Consider the following 14,268-nt stretch of genomic DNA (forward strand, 5'->3'; position numbering starts at 1 on the left):
TGGGGACGAAAGCCTGTAACCTTCCCAAGTCACAGCAGCTACGCGGTTCGCCTCTACTTTCGATTCATCGCTACTCTTGGAGAGTCGAACTCGAGACCAACGTTGTAACCAAAGCACGTTGTTTATCATTACGTTCATGACGCTGCGAGTTAGGAGAGTAAGTGCTGCAGCCACTTCATCGGCTTCTTGGCGTCACTGAAGAGGCTGTCTCCGTTGCGGAAGGTGCAGTCCTGGTGGTTGAGCTTCGTTAAGTAGTTGGTGCTGGTGTACGAGGACGAGAAGGTTGACGTGTCGAGTCCGTACGCGCAGCTCTGGTACTCCACCAGGCCGTCGTTGACGGAAGATTTGTGCGGGATCACTTCTCCTGCCAACACATACACGGCTTCATACGTCGAAGCCAAACCACTGTAGCTGCTGCTGCACATGACAGCGTCCACATTAGCGGCGTAAGCGGTCTGTGCTGCCGCATAGGCTGCCTTCAACTCGGACGAAGCGTAGCTCCCCGATTCGTAGGATAGAGAGATTCTGCCTGTGGTTACGGGGCACTCGTCCAGGAGTTCTAGGAGAGATGACACGACGCCGGAAAGCGTGCCGTCACAGGCTTCCTGGATGAAATCAGAGCCCATACTTCCGATCATGGGGGCGCTGGCACCGAGCCACGTCGTCGTGGAGGCCAGCGAACACAAGTTTTGGGAGATTGCATACGCCAGCATGTTGTTCGCTGAGGAGTGTGTGAAGATGATCGTGTCTGCAATGATGCCGGTGCTTGAGTCGCTCGACGAGCTGATCTCGAAAAGATAACCGACCAACTCATTCACGAGGGTCAGGTCGTACCAAGCGTACAAACTTGTCGCCATCTCGATGTACTGGATGCTGGAACAACATGGCACGTAGTCTTGGAATTCATCCCCGAAGTACGGCTTCGAGTCGGTCGTTGACAAACCATAGTCGGTCTTCTGACCGAGTCCAGCAACGAACACACATGGGCGCGGTGTTGTGCTGCATGAACTACTCGAGTCCGAGTCGTCCGAGTTGCCGGATACAGCAGACACCACAGACGACACTAACGATGACAGCCAACTCTCAGCTTCCTCAGCGCGGAGAGCACGGTGACTCCACTCCGAGAATGACCGATGAATCAATGACGTCGCCGATGGCGGCACGGTGTCGCCAAACGGCACCTTACCGCAATACTCCTCAACGTCTACCGGAATCGTAGGCGCTACAATGACCGGGGCCGAATCCTCGTACTGAACGGTGATGTCCAGGTCCTCGCCCATGATCTTGAACCCTTTGCTGTGATCCTGAGGGGCACACACCAGGTAGTTCTCGCCGGCGAACTTGAGTGCCATGAGATACCCATGCGGACAAGCCAACTTAGCCAGCTTGCTGTCCACAAGGTGGGTCGCCGTGTGCGCTGTATCGATGGCGCTTAGAACGGTCCCGATTGGTGGCACGAAACCTGACGGCAGACACCCTGACTTGGTCGCATTCTGACCCACCGGGTAGTTCGTGTAGTATGCCGTGCCATCCACGAGCATGTACATGTGCTTTTCACCCTCTTGTTCGAACGTAGCCATGCCGTCGTACACGAGAGAATTGCGCTCCGGTGACAGCTTGAGTGACGGCGTTGCGAGCACATCGAAGCTGGAGGCCCCATGAACGTGCATGGACTTCCGTTTGATCTGGAAGGAGAGTCGCAGTGCCGGTTGTTCCTGCAGACTACGCAGGATGCGGTGCTTGGCAAGATGTGCGTCGAAGTGGGGCTTGTAGGTGACGAATTGCGTACTTGCGATGGCGGTGGCTACGACTGCCGTCAAGACGAGTTTCCATGAGAGTTGGCGCCGTGGGGATTGCTGCGGCTTGGCTGGTCCTCCAGATTCGAGAGTCATGACGACGAGAACTTGTACACGGCGTAGTGTGAAGCAGGATCCAGCTTATGGTCGTTGAGTCGGCAAAATTGAGAATGGAGACCTTAAAGGAGGCAGGATTCGACGGTCTCACTTGTTTCGGACGGCTGTAGCTAGACAAGATGGACGGAGTCGTGTCCCTGCACTCGATCGACGAGTGTCGCGTTGAGTGGGAGGCCACTGCTCTCCAGCGATATCGTCTCCGATTCAAGCTGTTCCTGTCATTGAGCATCCTATTTTGACAAATAGTGATACCGAGTTGAACTTCAGGGTATTCAAACAGTGATAAAGCATGAGGTAGATCGATAGTTTACCCACGAATGGTAATTTTGAACATGTACTGTACCATAGTCTGTTAATTTGTAAACGATACATGAAAACGAGCTGTAGCTGACCATGGTGCTGGCGATCAACTACCCAAATCGCCGTGGCACCAGCCTGGACACTGCCTTTGCCTTGCTGTAACACCTTGTCACGAGATTCAGTGCTCTTCGGGTCTAAACAAGTACCAGTGATGCTAAGTTGTGAGGAGGAATTCGCAATTCGTTTTGGGCAGCGTCACTGTTCGCGCACTATGTTGAACAAGGCACCCTTCAAGATCTTGACTGCGGCTGATGCGCTCCATCTTGCTGATCTAAAGGCTTGCATGCAGATACTGGGATGAAAATGGGGGCGATGAAAGCGTCTGCACTCGTAAAGGGGTATTCTGGAGGTGATCCACCTCTCGTGACGCAGCGTGACGACGGCTCTTTTACGGGGAACAACTACAACAGCGGCATGCGCCTGGGATTAGCTTGGCGTGGGCGGGTGATCACCTTACGACAAACACCTCTGTACGACGCAGCACCCAACGTTCAATTAGTTACATTCCTTTGATGCACCAGACTATTCAAGGCAGTTTGGGGCCCTCCAGCACATCGCGCAAGTCTCGTGAGCTTCTAGTCCCTAGTTGAAAACGACTTGGCAGCCCGATGGAGTCACGGAATACGTCGCTGTGACACATGACAGCAAGTTAGATGGATATCTCTGAGTCATTTATTCCGATGAGCATTCGTTGCTGCTCAACATCAACGTCTGGAGTGAAATCACGGGCTTCTTGGAGTCGATATTATCTCTTTCTGTTACATGTACTGTGGCGCGAGTGAGGCCGGTCAGTTTGTACTCCTTGTTGACCTTGCGAAAAATGACGTGGAGACTACGTGCTTGCTTCGATTGGCATGGTGTGCGGCATAGTGCCTATGCCAACCAAGACCTTGGTTTATAAGCGAGTTTCTCTTAGAACTGCCTATAATGGCCGCCCGTCAGACGACGGTATGCCCCCGAGAAAACAGAAGCCGGAGTACTTGAATACGGCGCATCCAAGGCACTTCATCGCAGGAGGCATACCTCTATGCCAGCTTTATCAACCCTCCATTTGTCAGACAGCGCCGTTCGAGGTATCCATACCTCGGTTTACGCGCAAGGGAGCGCCTGCGTTGGCAAACTGCGCCGTTCAAAAGCATTGCGCGATGAATCCCGGACACTGGGGCACTGCCTGGAGATACAACCTTGGCGGGTCCTTGCAGCCAGCGTACGGTTATTCCCGGACTGGACGCAGCGCTACACAAGGTGGTGTCGCTGCTGCTGGTCTTGGCACATTTTCTTTTGGAAAACTGGCGGCATTCCGGCGTTGAACGGGCGGCGGAACTGTTCTGGAAAGCGAGGCTCACCGCGACACGTCTCCGCTGGCACTTTGTGCTCGCTCGCGCAGGCAGCCGATGAGACGATCCGCGCCGCGGGAGCTGCCACAGGGCGAGCACCACCTATCTCAGTGGTCGAGCCCTTGCCTGTGCCATGCAGCCATCCTACCTTCAAGGATTTCTCTCAGCCTAACTTCAGCCAAGCGCAGGAGAAGGCGCCAAGCTGCAAGTGCATGCATGAACTGACCGTGGTCGATGCCTGCAGCTTGCATCGCGCGCCGCGAGCGGATTTCGAGCTGAGCTGAGCTGGTCGACCGAACGACGTCACGACCCTCGCTTCGCGCGGGGATCCGATCCTGATCGTCGAAACGCCCCAGCCAGACACGCGGCCAAGGACCCGGTTCCGCCCCCACCAATGCGTCCAGCATCAATGCCCGGATTGCTTGGCGCACACAACGCCAAGCAGCTCACATCGCCAAGCAGCACACAACGCCAAGCAGCAGCCACCGCTTGGGAGCCTACACATTTCCCGCAGCCACCAGGTTGAAGTTGCCCCGAACTTCAAGCTGGCGCCGATCGACAATGGACTGACTTCGTCGAGGATGCCATCGCCACCTCGCCGCCGACACCGCCTCCGACGATACACCGCGGCGGAGCCTTTCTTCTCCGTCCTCGTCAATGAGGGTCGCCAACAACATATGCAGTGAGGCACATCCAGATTGGACTCCACCCCAGCGCGCTGGCAGCGCAAGCACAATGGTTGTGGCGGTGGTTGCGGCCGGCCTTGTTTATTCGTCTGCAGACCGTGTCGTTGGTGATACTGTACGTTCGACTAGCTGGTTCAACTGACTCAGGGGTGATTTCGTGGGAGGTCGGCGGCCGCAGGCTGGGCTGCAGGCGTCGACCGACCGGTCGGCAGCTGCAGTCGGCAGGCAGGCACTCGCGGACAAGCGCTCGGCTGATCCTCGGCCTGGAGGCAGCCTCTTGGCGCGCAGGGAATCTGCGAGACTTATCGATGGCTGCAGCCCGACTTCAACCGTTGAAGTCGAGCACCATCTTTACCATAAAATCGAAGCGGCGAGTTCAACCTGTACCAGCTCGTACAACGCTCAGCAGTACTGGGCGTACTGCAATCGTTGCGCGTCGCTGAGTCAGTTCGAGGCCCGTACCGCAATCGTTGCGCGTTGCCCTGCAGGGCAGCAGCAAGCAAGCAGCCACAGCAGGCAGCAAGCAGATCATCACTGGGAGGCCCCCCAGGCAGCCTCTCGAGTCGCCGCTTCACCAGAAACGGGAATCAGTGTCGGTTTTGCTGTCGACAGGCTACGCGACCACTTTTTCGGGGGGCGGCCGGCTCCACCAACTCTCGACAGGCCGCGTGCGACGGCAGCGTCAATGCAGCTAGCATTGTCGTCGGCGGCGTTGGCAACGCAGTTACCCGCTTGCGTCGGGGAGGGAGGCTGCCTGCCCCATAGTCTCCGCTATGGGCCGCCGGCTCATCTGCAAGGGCACGCCAGGCCCGCAGTCCAGCGCGGCTTCCATATTTTTCCTTCCTCGCGGCTACTAGCCCAAGAGGGAGCGCCAGCGTTTCGCGGCGGCGGCGGCGATCCCCGCCGAAAGGCCGCTCATTCCAGCATTGGCACCGTCGAGACCGCACCGCAGCGCCACCCTCGACCGGCATGGGCCTGGCCGAGCACATGAGCGAGAACGTGAGCAACAACGGCCAGCAGCAGCCCGAGGGCTGCTGGCGCCAGTGGGAGGAGCCCGACCGCGAGCCGCCCATGGACGGCAAGCCCGACCCCGTGAGCTGCACCAGCAGCGACGAGCCGCGCCGGCTGCCGGCGCTCGACGACCTGCGGCCGCCGCCGGCCAACCCGCTGGCGCCGCTCAACCACCACAACCAGGTGACGCGCTTCATGGCCAAGCAGGCGCTCGGCTACATCCCCAAGCTGAGCGTGCGCAGCCCGGAGCGCAGCACGTCGCCCGTCTACGGCGGCGGCGTCTTCAGCTTCGAGAGCCCTCGCAGCGGCGGCGGGGCGGGCTCGCCCTCCTTCCGGCTGCCGAGCCTCTCGGGCACGCCGCCGCTGTCGCCGCAGAAGTGGGCGGGGCCTTCCCCCTTCGCCCAGGACGACGCGGCCGACAGCTCCGGCCGGCCGAGCCTGCCGACGTTCGGCCAGAGCGCGGGCAACTTCATCCAGCGCTCGGGCAGCTTCGAGAGCTGCGCGTCGCCCATCCCTCCGCTCAAGCGCCAGCACCAGGAGACGCCCGCAGCCTCCACGCACCACCCCATGTCCATCGCCGACCTGTGCCAGCCCTTCCGCTACATGCGCGCGGCCTCGTGTCCGTCCGACACGAACCCGGCCGTCGGCTCCGCGCCGTCCACGCCGCCCGGCGCCGCCGAGCACAGCTGGCGGCCCGCCATCGAGCCGCAGAGCTACGTGCGCACGCAGTCCGGCTGCAGCGACGCCGACACGCTGCGCGGCAGCCTGCCGCGGAGCGGGCCGCCGTCGCTGGACGACGACTTCCGGCGCGGCCGCCTGGAGCGCAGCAGCTCCATGGACGCGCAGACGCTCATGCGCGGGCTCAAGCGGCCGGCGCAGATGCCCGTGGACCTCACGCAGTGGCTCGACCGGCCGGGCCGCAGCGCCCTGAGCCCCCTGAGCTCGCTGGCCGACTCGGCCGACTCGATGCACCTGCTGGAGCAGGCCGGGCGCTGCATGCGCATCTCGGACTCGCCGTCGCCGCACGAGGCCAAGCGCGAGAAGAAGCTCTGCGCCTTCCCGCAGTGCACCAGCAACGCCGTGACGCGCGGCCTGTGCATCTCGCACGGCGGCGGCCGCCGCTGCCAGCGCAAGGGCTGCACGCGCGGCGCGCAGAGCAAAGGGCTGTGCGTGGCCCACGGCGGCGGCCGCATCTGCCGCGCCGCCGGCTGCTCCAACATCCAGCGCAGCATGGGGCTGTGCATCCGCCACGGCGGCGGCCGCCGCTGCAGCGTCAAGGGCTGCCAGAAGGGCGTCGTGCGGCAGGACCTGTGCACCGCCCACGGCGGCAAGCGCAAGTGCCGCGTGCCCGACTGCACCAAGCACGTCAAGAAGAAAGGCCTGTGCCGCTCGCACGCCAACTCCATGTACGCTATTCCGACCCCGGGCTCGAGTTAAGTAAGTTGGGACGCGAGAACGCAGCGCCCTCGAGCCGCGAGCCCACCGAGCTCATCATCAGGTTCATCTCTCCCTGTCCACATTAAACACCACGTGTACATATAGGCGGATGCCACAGTGTCTATACTGCTCGCAGCGATCTCTCTCGGTCTCTCGGTCTCCCTCCTTTCGTGCTCAGCATGGTCGTCTCCGAGCAGGAGCGAGGGAGCATTGAACTTTGAGCGCTGCCTCGGTGGTCGACTCGACCAGCTCGAGATCCAAGCAAATCCCATGTGGTGCTCGACGTGAGTCATGTCGATGTCGGACGTGTCAAATGCATCGGCATCTGTTGCTTTCGGTGAATCGATAGCCGCACCGAAAGGCAGCACCCCGGCAGCGACCAAGGAGGCCGTGTGTGCGCAGCCTACATGCTGTCATGCCGCCAGCATTGCATTGCAATACTTCGTATCGAGATGACCGCATCCGGGTTTGGGTGCCTGCGAATCGCAGTGCGATTGCCGGCCGCCGACACCTTCAAGCTGCCGATCCACCCTGGTCTCGGATGCCGCCCCAAAGAACCTACACAACCAGACGAGTCATGCAAGAACTCGCCACGGATGCGCATTGCCAACATTGTCAACGCCAAACTGACGGGAATGGCGTGCTGAGGTCCAGCCGCAACCAACCAGCCACCCGGCGAATTCGCGCTTCCTGCTGAGTTCATCGTGATTCATTCATCGGACTAGAGTTCGCGAATCGTGAACTCTAGTCCGATGAATGTTGAAGCCCGTGCAGGCAGCATCGTTGCAGTTCCCCGGGACCGGATTCTGCCGAGGCGGAGCCGGTTGCAGCAACGTGCTGGAACCGTGCTGCTCATTTGGGCAGACCTCTGCGCGGCCCGGGATCAGCAGGGCCTTGAAGAATGGCCGCAATCTTGTGAAGGTCTCGCATAGCGCCTGAGCTGCAAGGGCGTCATTGCGAGGTTGTTGACGCCTCAAGGACCATTCGCTGTGATGCACGTGGCGCTGGCGGCTTGCTAATGGTCCCCAGAATCGTGACGACTGGATCCAGATTTCACCGCCCTTTCCTCCGAGGTCAGTAAACTGTCCACAAAGCACCTGCGCACGGCAACTTGCACTGCAAGTCTTGCAGCACTTCTTTGCCAAAGAATCTTTGGTGAGGCCGTGAGGCGGGCATGTTGCTTGCTACACGTGTCAACACAAGCGCCTCCAGCAGAACCAGCTAGCAGATTCAGCGGAGGACCCTTCTGAATACTGTACGGGAAGAGAGAAGCATGGGTATTAGCCTTAGTACATGAACTACATAATGGTGATCCTCGCTGGGTGGGCTGCCCGTGCTCGCCGCATTAGTTGACTTGATGGTTTCCAGCCATTCCGTCGCTGAGCCTTCGATCGGCAAGCGCCGCGTTCGATCGACCGCTCTTACTGCATGTGGTGCGCTTCTAACTGGTGGATAGACATGCACTCCTGGAAGACCAACCGCTGTAGCTCCTCCTTGGGCATCTCGACGCCCAAATCGAGCGACTCGCGCTCGAAGTCGAAGTTGAACGGCTCAGCGCACACGGGCTCGTCGGCCTGGCAGTAGTGGATGGATTGCACGCGAACGTCATACAAGTAAGCCACGTTAGCAGGATTGATCGTTCAGCGGCAAGTCGTACCGGGTTCTGAAGCTGCGCCAAGTACGGATGTGCGAGCGCCTGAACCACCGAAATGCGCTCGGCCGGATTAAACTTGAGCATCTGAGAGAGCAAGTCCACGGCCAGCGGGTTTGCATCCGGGAAGAACTCGATCAACGGACGCTGGTAGCACGCAAGCACACACGCATCCTTCATCAATGAATAACAAACCAATAGGCGAGAGATGTTGGCCTTCCGACGCACCTTCGGATAGAACCCATGCTGTAGGATAGCTCGTTTGGCCGCTTCATGCGGAACGAAGCTCATTTCTTCTTCTGTAGGCGATCCTAGCACGCGGATGATCATGTGCAGCTGATCGGACGGGTCTCGCCCTGTGAAGAACGGCCGCCGACGCAGCATTTCGGCGAAAATACAGCCTATGGCCCATACGTCCACCGCGTCATTGTAGTTCTGGCAGTCGGTCAGCAGTTCCGGGGCTCGATACCAGCGCGTGACGACGTACTCCGTCAGGTCTTCATTGTGAGCTGTTTCCACCCCGCGCGCGAGTCCAAAGTCGCAGATGGACAAGTCGCAGTTGGAGTTCACGAGCAGATTCGAGGGCTTGAGGTCCCGGTGCAGCACGTTCCCGGAGTGGACGAACTTCATGCCGCGCAAGATCTGGTACAAGAAGTACTGGAAGTGTGCGTCCGACAGCGGCTGCGACGAGCTGATGATGCGCTCCAGGTCGCTCTCCATGAGGTCCGTGACGATGTAGATGTCGTGGAAGTCCATGACGTTGGGCGGGATCAAGATGACGTCCAGAATCTGCAACACAGTCAACTCCCCCGTCAGTAAACCAGCACCCAAGTAGTAACCTTTGCAGCCCCATGCTCTACCGACTCTACTGCACCCTACGTTGATGATGTTTTCGTGCACCCCAAGGTGTCGGAGCAGCTTCATCTCCCTCAGGATCCGCTTGGCGTCCGTGAGGTCGTCGAACACGTCGGTGATCTTCTTGATGGCCACCTTGCGGCCTCTCAACTACGTTATTCCACGGCATAATTATACTAATTAGCGGTGCAGCGCTGGATGCTGGAAAAATGCTGCTTCTAGCGGATTCGGTACCGTGTCTTCGGCGGAGCAGACGATTCCGTAGGAGCCGCCGCCCACCGGGCGCAGGTTCACGTAGTGCGAGCGCACTTCGAACACGTCTCGAGAGACGGTGACGGAGTGGAAGTCCGGCCCGAAGCGGGACGGCTCGATCGACATGGCCGCGGACAGCTGAAGCGCACTTTGATCCGACCGATTTGGCCCGAGGAGACTGTTGAGGAACCGTTCAAGATACTTTTCGTCGGACCAAGAGGCGTTCGCTGTAGCGAGCGGTTGTATTTGAGGGAAGTATGAGGGACAGGTGGACAGCACTAGAGCGGGAAGGGAGTGTATCCATGTTGACTTTGAAGTAGATTAGCCCGCGCCGGGCATATTGATGCATCTGTCGCTATAGGTGAAAGCGAAGGGTGGAGTACAGCATAGTTATTATATTTTCTTACGACTGTGGTGCTCGCTGGCTGTCTCTTTCTTTTGAGCATCCAACTCTCGGTGTTCGTACAGTCTATATGCTCTGACAATGGGTTGGGCTGATATTGCAGTCTCTGAGTGCTGGTAAACGAGATTAAGTAGCCATTCAACTCGCTCGTGGTTGTTATGGAGCCACTCAAATTGTAGTCTGAATTCGACGCCTGTAACAAGATCAGAAAAGGGTTTTTTAGCGTTTTAGTTAGTGTTTGAATCATTACGAAGCCAACTCGAACCGACCCAAATGTTGGAGCTTGTACTGCAATAAAATCAGGACCTCGATGAAAAGCTTCCCATGCACCAAGTAAACTTCGGTTTCGAGCACGTAGGCAAGCTGGTAGGGAGACGAAAACGCAAACTTCCGCTGTAGAATGAAATCAAACACCAGGAGCGACACAATTTCTAACGTTGCGAGCCCCAAGATATTGACCACGGCATCCAACCCCCAGGTTGCATCAGCTTCGGGATAATGACACTGTTCGGCAATTGTACGAGAATGGGTTTGTACGCAAGAAACACAAGCGGAACAATGCACTTGACGTACTCAACCAGAGCCAGGTATTCACAGTGAAACAGTACAGGAGGTCTTATTGTACCTGCCTCTTAGCTCTCTCGGTGCAAATATCGTTTGCGTAAAAATCGCCAGTAACAGTAGCTGAAAGTGCCGGACCTGGTGCAGCAGGTAAACCTGATTTTTGAGAATCGAGCCACTGAATCTTTGAATGAGAATGAGAACCTGATTCTATCATCGAGCCGATATATATACTCTTGATGCTTCAGCAGTTGCAGTTGAGTAGCTTGCGCGTTTGTTAGAGCTTAAGGCACGCAGGCTCGTAATCGCATTTCTTTGAACGACATCACACTGAAGCTCGAGGACTGCGGGCAACTTCTAGGATCATCGATAGTAGAGCAGTAGGAGATGGATCGCTTGAACATTTTTCATCGGTCATAAGGAGGCAATTTATTGAAGTTCGTCGGCGTTGAACAAGCTGTAGCAACAGATCGGTGTAAGTGGATATTTCCCTAAGCTCTACAGCGCCTGCACCACATCAACTGCGATGAACAATGCTGACAGATGCGTGGAATTTTCAATATATTTTGGACACTGAAGGAATGAATGAGCTATCATTGAGAAGACTGGTATGGATGCCTTCAGCTCTCAGTGTTCGTACCGTGTGCTCCGCTAGGGCTTGCGGTCACCACTGCCTCGTGTTGGGGTTCCGTTGCTGCTGCTGCGGCTGTTGCCCCATTCCTTGCCACTGGAGGCCCTGGAAGCTATTCTGCTGCTGTTGTTGCTGCTGCTGCATGCCGCCCTGCGGCTGGCCCATACCCATGTGCATCTGACTAATGTTCATGCCGCTAGGACCTCGAGGCGCCATGGGCGATGGGCCTCCAGAACCCATCGGGTTGAAGCCTCCCTGAGCACCATACGCGCCAGCATGGTTTGTAGTCGGCGACAAGCCCCGGGGTCCGTTGCTAGCACCCATGTTGGCAGCAATGGGTGTCGGTCTCATGTGGGCGGTGTTGTTGCCCGCGAAAACATCGAACGGAGCAGGACTCGGCTGCTGCAAAAACAACCAACCAAAAACTCAGCTACAAATAAAAAGAAACCAAGTCCGTCAGCATAAATCTTACCGGCGGTACTGGAGAGGGGGCTGAAGGAGCCTGTGGGGTCTGCGAAGGCACCGGATCCGACAACTAAATAAAAATAAGAACATCTTGTGTAAGTTTTCCACCGCCGCCAACTCTTTACTGGAACGATCAACTGTACTCACCAGGCCTACCAGGTCGTTGTTGAAGGTCTTCTGCGCCACTGGGGGCTCCTCCCGCTTAGCTGTTGCAAATGATTGCACCAAACACCACCACATTAGCACAGTATCACGACAACCACAGCCAGGTGGTGACTGTACCAGGAGACGGCGGGGGCTCCGACGTCTCAATGAGGTCGGGCGCCTCCGCTTGGGCCTTGGGCGTCTCCGTCCGCTCGGGCGGACGCGTGGAGCTCTCGCGCTGCACTCTGGAGATCTTGCAGATGACGAGGCCGTTGAAGTCCGGCACGGGGTCCGCGTCGTTCACTACATCCAGCCACACTGCAGGCCACAGAGAGGTGAGCTCTCTTATACCTGGTGTTGCTCTCCAAGTGTAGGTGGCGGACCCTAATCCACACACGCGTACCGTAGGTGCCCTCGAACGCCGTCTTGAAGCGGAAGTGGAAGTCGCCGGGCAGAGGGAAGCTCTGAAAGCGCATGAAATAAGAGCTCATTAGTTGTCAGAGGCGCCTCGGGCGGGGGGAGACTGCAGCAGCGACGCACCTTCTTCACGTGCTGCAGGCGCAGCTGCTCCACGCGCGGCAGCGGCACCACGTTCAGGTGGTCGGACGAGTCCCCGTCCTCGGGCACGAAGTAGTTGAGCATCCCCTCCATGGTCGCAGCAGCCCGGCTGTTACGCGGCGGCGGGACTTGGCTTCTTGCCTCAAGGCGACACTATCTATACATGACTGCATAACCGGCCGCAAATACAAACGAAACACGCAATAACCTTCGGAAACACATATATCAAGTTGCGACGTCTCTATTGATTGTACACCTTAAAATACTATACCAGTACAATTACTCATCTAAACAAATTATGCGTACAAATGTAACCACTGTACGTGTATATGATGTCTACCACATCACATTATCCCCCCCGCGCGAAGGACGGTATCGTCATTAGTGACATCGCCACCAAGTCGAGCATGACGCCGACCAAGCAGGTGAACACGGACGCGCTGCAGGCGGCGATGGACGCGCGCCAGCAGCAGCAGCAGGAGGAGGAGAACGAAGAGGAGCGTCCCGTGGCGACGCTCTCCAGCTGCGTGGACCTGGACGCGCTGGAGGACGGCGAGCTGTACTACGTGGGCACGGCGGGCGTGAAGGTGACGCAGCTGGACGCGCTGGAGAAGCTCGCGGGGCTGCAGCGGCTGCACGTGCGCTCGAACCTGCTGCGCTCCATGGCGGGCGTGGCGACGCTGACGCGTCTGGAGCACCTGGAGCTGTACGACAACCAGATCCAGGCCGTCGAGGGCCTGCAGAGCCTCACGCGCCTGCGGGTGCTGGACCTGAGCTTCAACGAGATCCGCGTCGTGCCGGACCTGAGCCACCTGACGCGGCTGGAGGAGCTGTACGTGGCCAACAACAAGCTCAAGAAGATCTCGGGCGTGCAGAGCCTCGCCACGCTCAAGAAGCTGGACCTGGGCGCCAACCGCCTGCGCGTCATTGAAGGGCTGGACGGCTTGGCCGAGCTGGAGCAGCTCTGGCTGGGCAAGAACAAGATCACGGCCATCCAGGGGCTGCACAAACTCGCCAAGTTGAAGATCATCAGTGTGCAGAGCAACCGCGTGACGACCATCACGGGACTGGAGAACAATCTGGCGCTGGAGGAGCTGTACCTGAGTCACAACGGCATCGAGAAGATTCAAAACGTGGAGCACTTGGTAAGGGCTTTGTGGGTGGTGCGGAGGTGGTGGTTGAAGGACTAACGCATGAGTTTTGGTTGAATTGTTGGTAGACGAACCTGACTACGATAGATCTGGCCGGCAACCGCATCTCCGCTATCCCGACTGGTCTGGCGCCGTTAACGCAGCTGGAGGACTTTTGGCTGAACGACAACCAGGTCGCACAGTATGCTGATGTGGAGCACCTGGTACCGCTCGCTGGGCTGCGCACGCTCTACTTGGAGCGGAACCCTATCGCCCAAGATTTTGAGTACCGAAAAAAGCTCGAGGAACTGCTGCCGGAGCTTGACCAGATTGACGCAACACCGACGACGAAGGCGAGGCAAGGGCGGGTCTAAGTGGCGCTCACCATCCTAGATTGTGGATGTTGATAATTGAATGCAGATGTGGGAGCTGGATACTTTGCGGCAGGTAAACTTTATGCAGGTGTGGTTGTGTTGGAATCGGCAGGTTTATTCAGCGTTGACTTGACTGAGAGCAAAAGCGTTCGCCAAGGCATCGCCGATGTCTTCTTTTCAGGTGCTTGTGGTTTATCTGGCTCCTGGCTAACGCTATGGGTGAACGGCCTGCCGTTGGTAATGTAGATCTTAGCTGGCGGTGGGTGAATGCTGCAGCTGATAACGATGCAGGTCATGCACATCCCATTGATTACAACCATCCATGAGCCGCAGTGCACGCATCGCTGTCCCCGAAATTTGCCTTTGTACAACGGCACAGCCATAATTCCCGCAACAGCTAGGCATACAAGAACGGTTGGTACAATCCACGCCGTAGGCCGATTTTGCGCCGTGGGTACCGACCGCAGATGCAATACCTCACTGAAAATGTCAGGCGGGTT

At 57.8% G+C, this 14,268-nt stretch overlaps 5 protein-coding genes across 5 annotated transcripts; 2 read left to right on the forward strand and 3 right to left on the reverse strand.

Moving 5' to 3' along the window:
• Window positions 1-149: 149 nt before the first annotated feature.
• IUM83_17049 (uncharacterized protein) lies at window positions 150-1,892 on the reverse strand (the record flags this gene model as incomplete). Its single annotated transcript, XM_067941975.1, has 1 exon — window positions 150-1,892. One exon carries the CDS (start codon window positions 1,890-1,892, stop codon window positions 150-152), a length of 1,743 nt encoding a protein of 580 aa, XP_067792538.1.
• Window positions 1,893-5,265: 3,373 nt separating this feature from the next.
• Window positions 5,266-6,744, forward strand: IUM83_17050 (WRKY transcription factor 19; the record flags this gene model as incomplete). The annotated part of the gene is made up of 1 exon (XM_067941976.1): window positions 5,266-6,744. One exon carries the CDS (start codon window positions 5,266-5,268, stop codon window positions 6,742-6,744), a length of 1,479 nt encoding a protein of 492 aa, XP_067792483.1.
• A 1,421-nt stretch (window positions 6,745-8,165) lies between these two features.
• IUM83_17051 (CMGC/MAPK protein kinase) lies at window positions 8,166-9,628 on the reverse strand (the record flags this gene model as incomplete). Its single annotated transcript, XM_067941977.1, has 5 exons — window positions 8,166-8,318; window positions 8,402-8,542; window positions 8,624-9,184; window positions 9,275-9,400; window positions 9,485-9,628. The coding sequence occupies 5 exons, from the start codon at window positions 9,626-9,628 to the stop codon at window positions 8,166-8,168; spliced, it is 1,125 nt and encodes a 374-aa protein (XP_067792487.1).
• Window positions 9,629-11,130: 1,502 nt separating this feature from the next.
• IUM83_17052 (apicomplexan specific region near n-terminus) lies at window positions 11,131-12,357 on the reverse strand (the record flags this gene model as incomplete). The annotated part of the gene is made up of 6 exons (XM_067941978.1): window positions 11,131-11,499; window positions 11,570-11,632; window positions 11,710-11,768; window positions 11,845-12,024; window positions 12,110-12,170; window positions 12,247-12,357. 6 exons carry the CDS (start codon window positions 12,355-12,357, stop codon window positions 11,131-11,133), a joined length of 843 nt encoding a protein of 280 aa, XP_067792478.1.
• Window positions 12,358-12,671: 314 nt separating this feature from the next.
• Window positions 12,672-13,768, forward strand: IUM83_17053 (putative protein phosphatase 1 regulatory subunit; the record flags this gene model as incomplete). Its single annotated transcript, XM_067941979.1, has 2 exons — window positions 12,672-13,409; window positions 13,484-13,768. The coding sequence occupies 2 exons, from the start codon at window positions 12,672-12,674 to the stop codon at window positions 13,766-13,768; spliced, it is 1,023 nt and encodes a 340-aa protein (XP_067792477.1).
• Window positions 13,769-14,268: the final 500 nt, after the last annotated feature.

The sequence above is a fragment of the Phytophthora cinnamomi genome (genome assembly GCF_018691715.1).
Source record: "Phytophthora cinnamomi strain GKB4 chromosome Unknown Contig34, whole genome shotgun sequence".
Taxonomy (NCBI): domain Eukaryota; phylum Oomycota; class Peronosporomycetes; order Peronosporales; family Peronosporaceae; genus Phytophthora; species Phytophthora cinnamomi.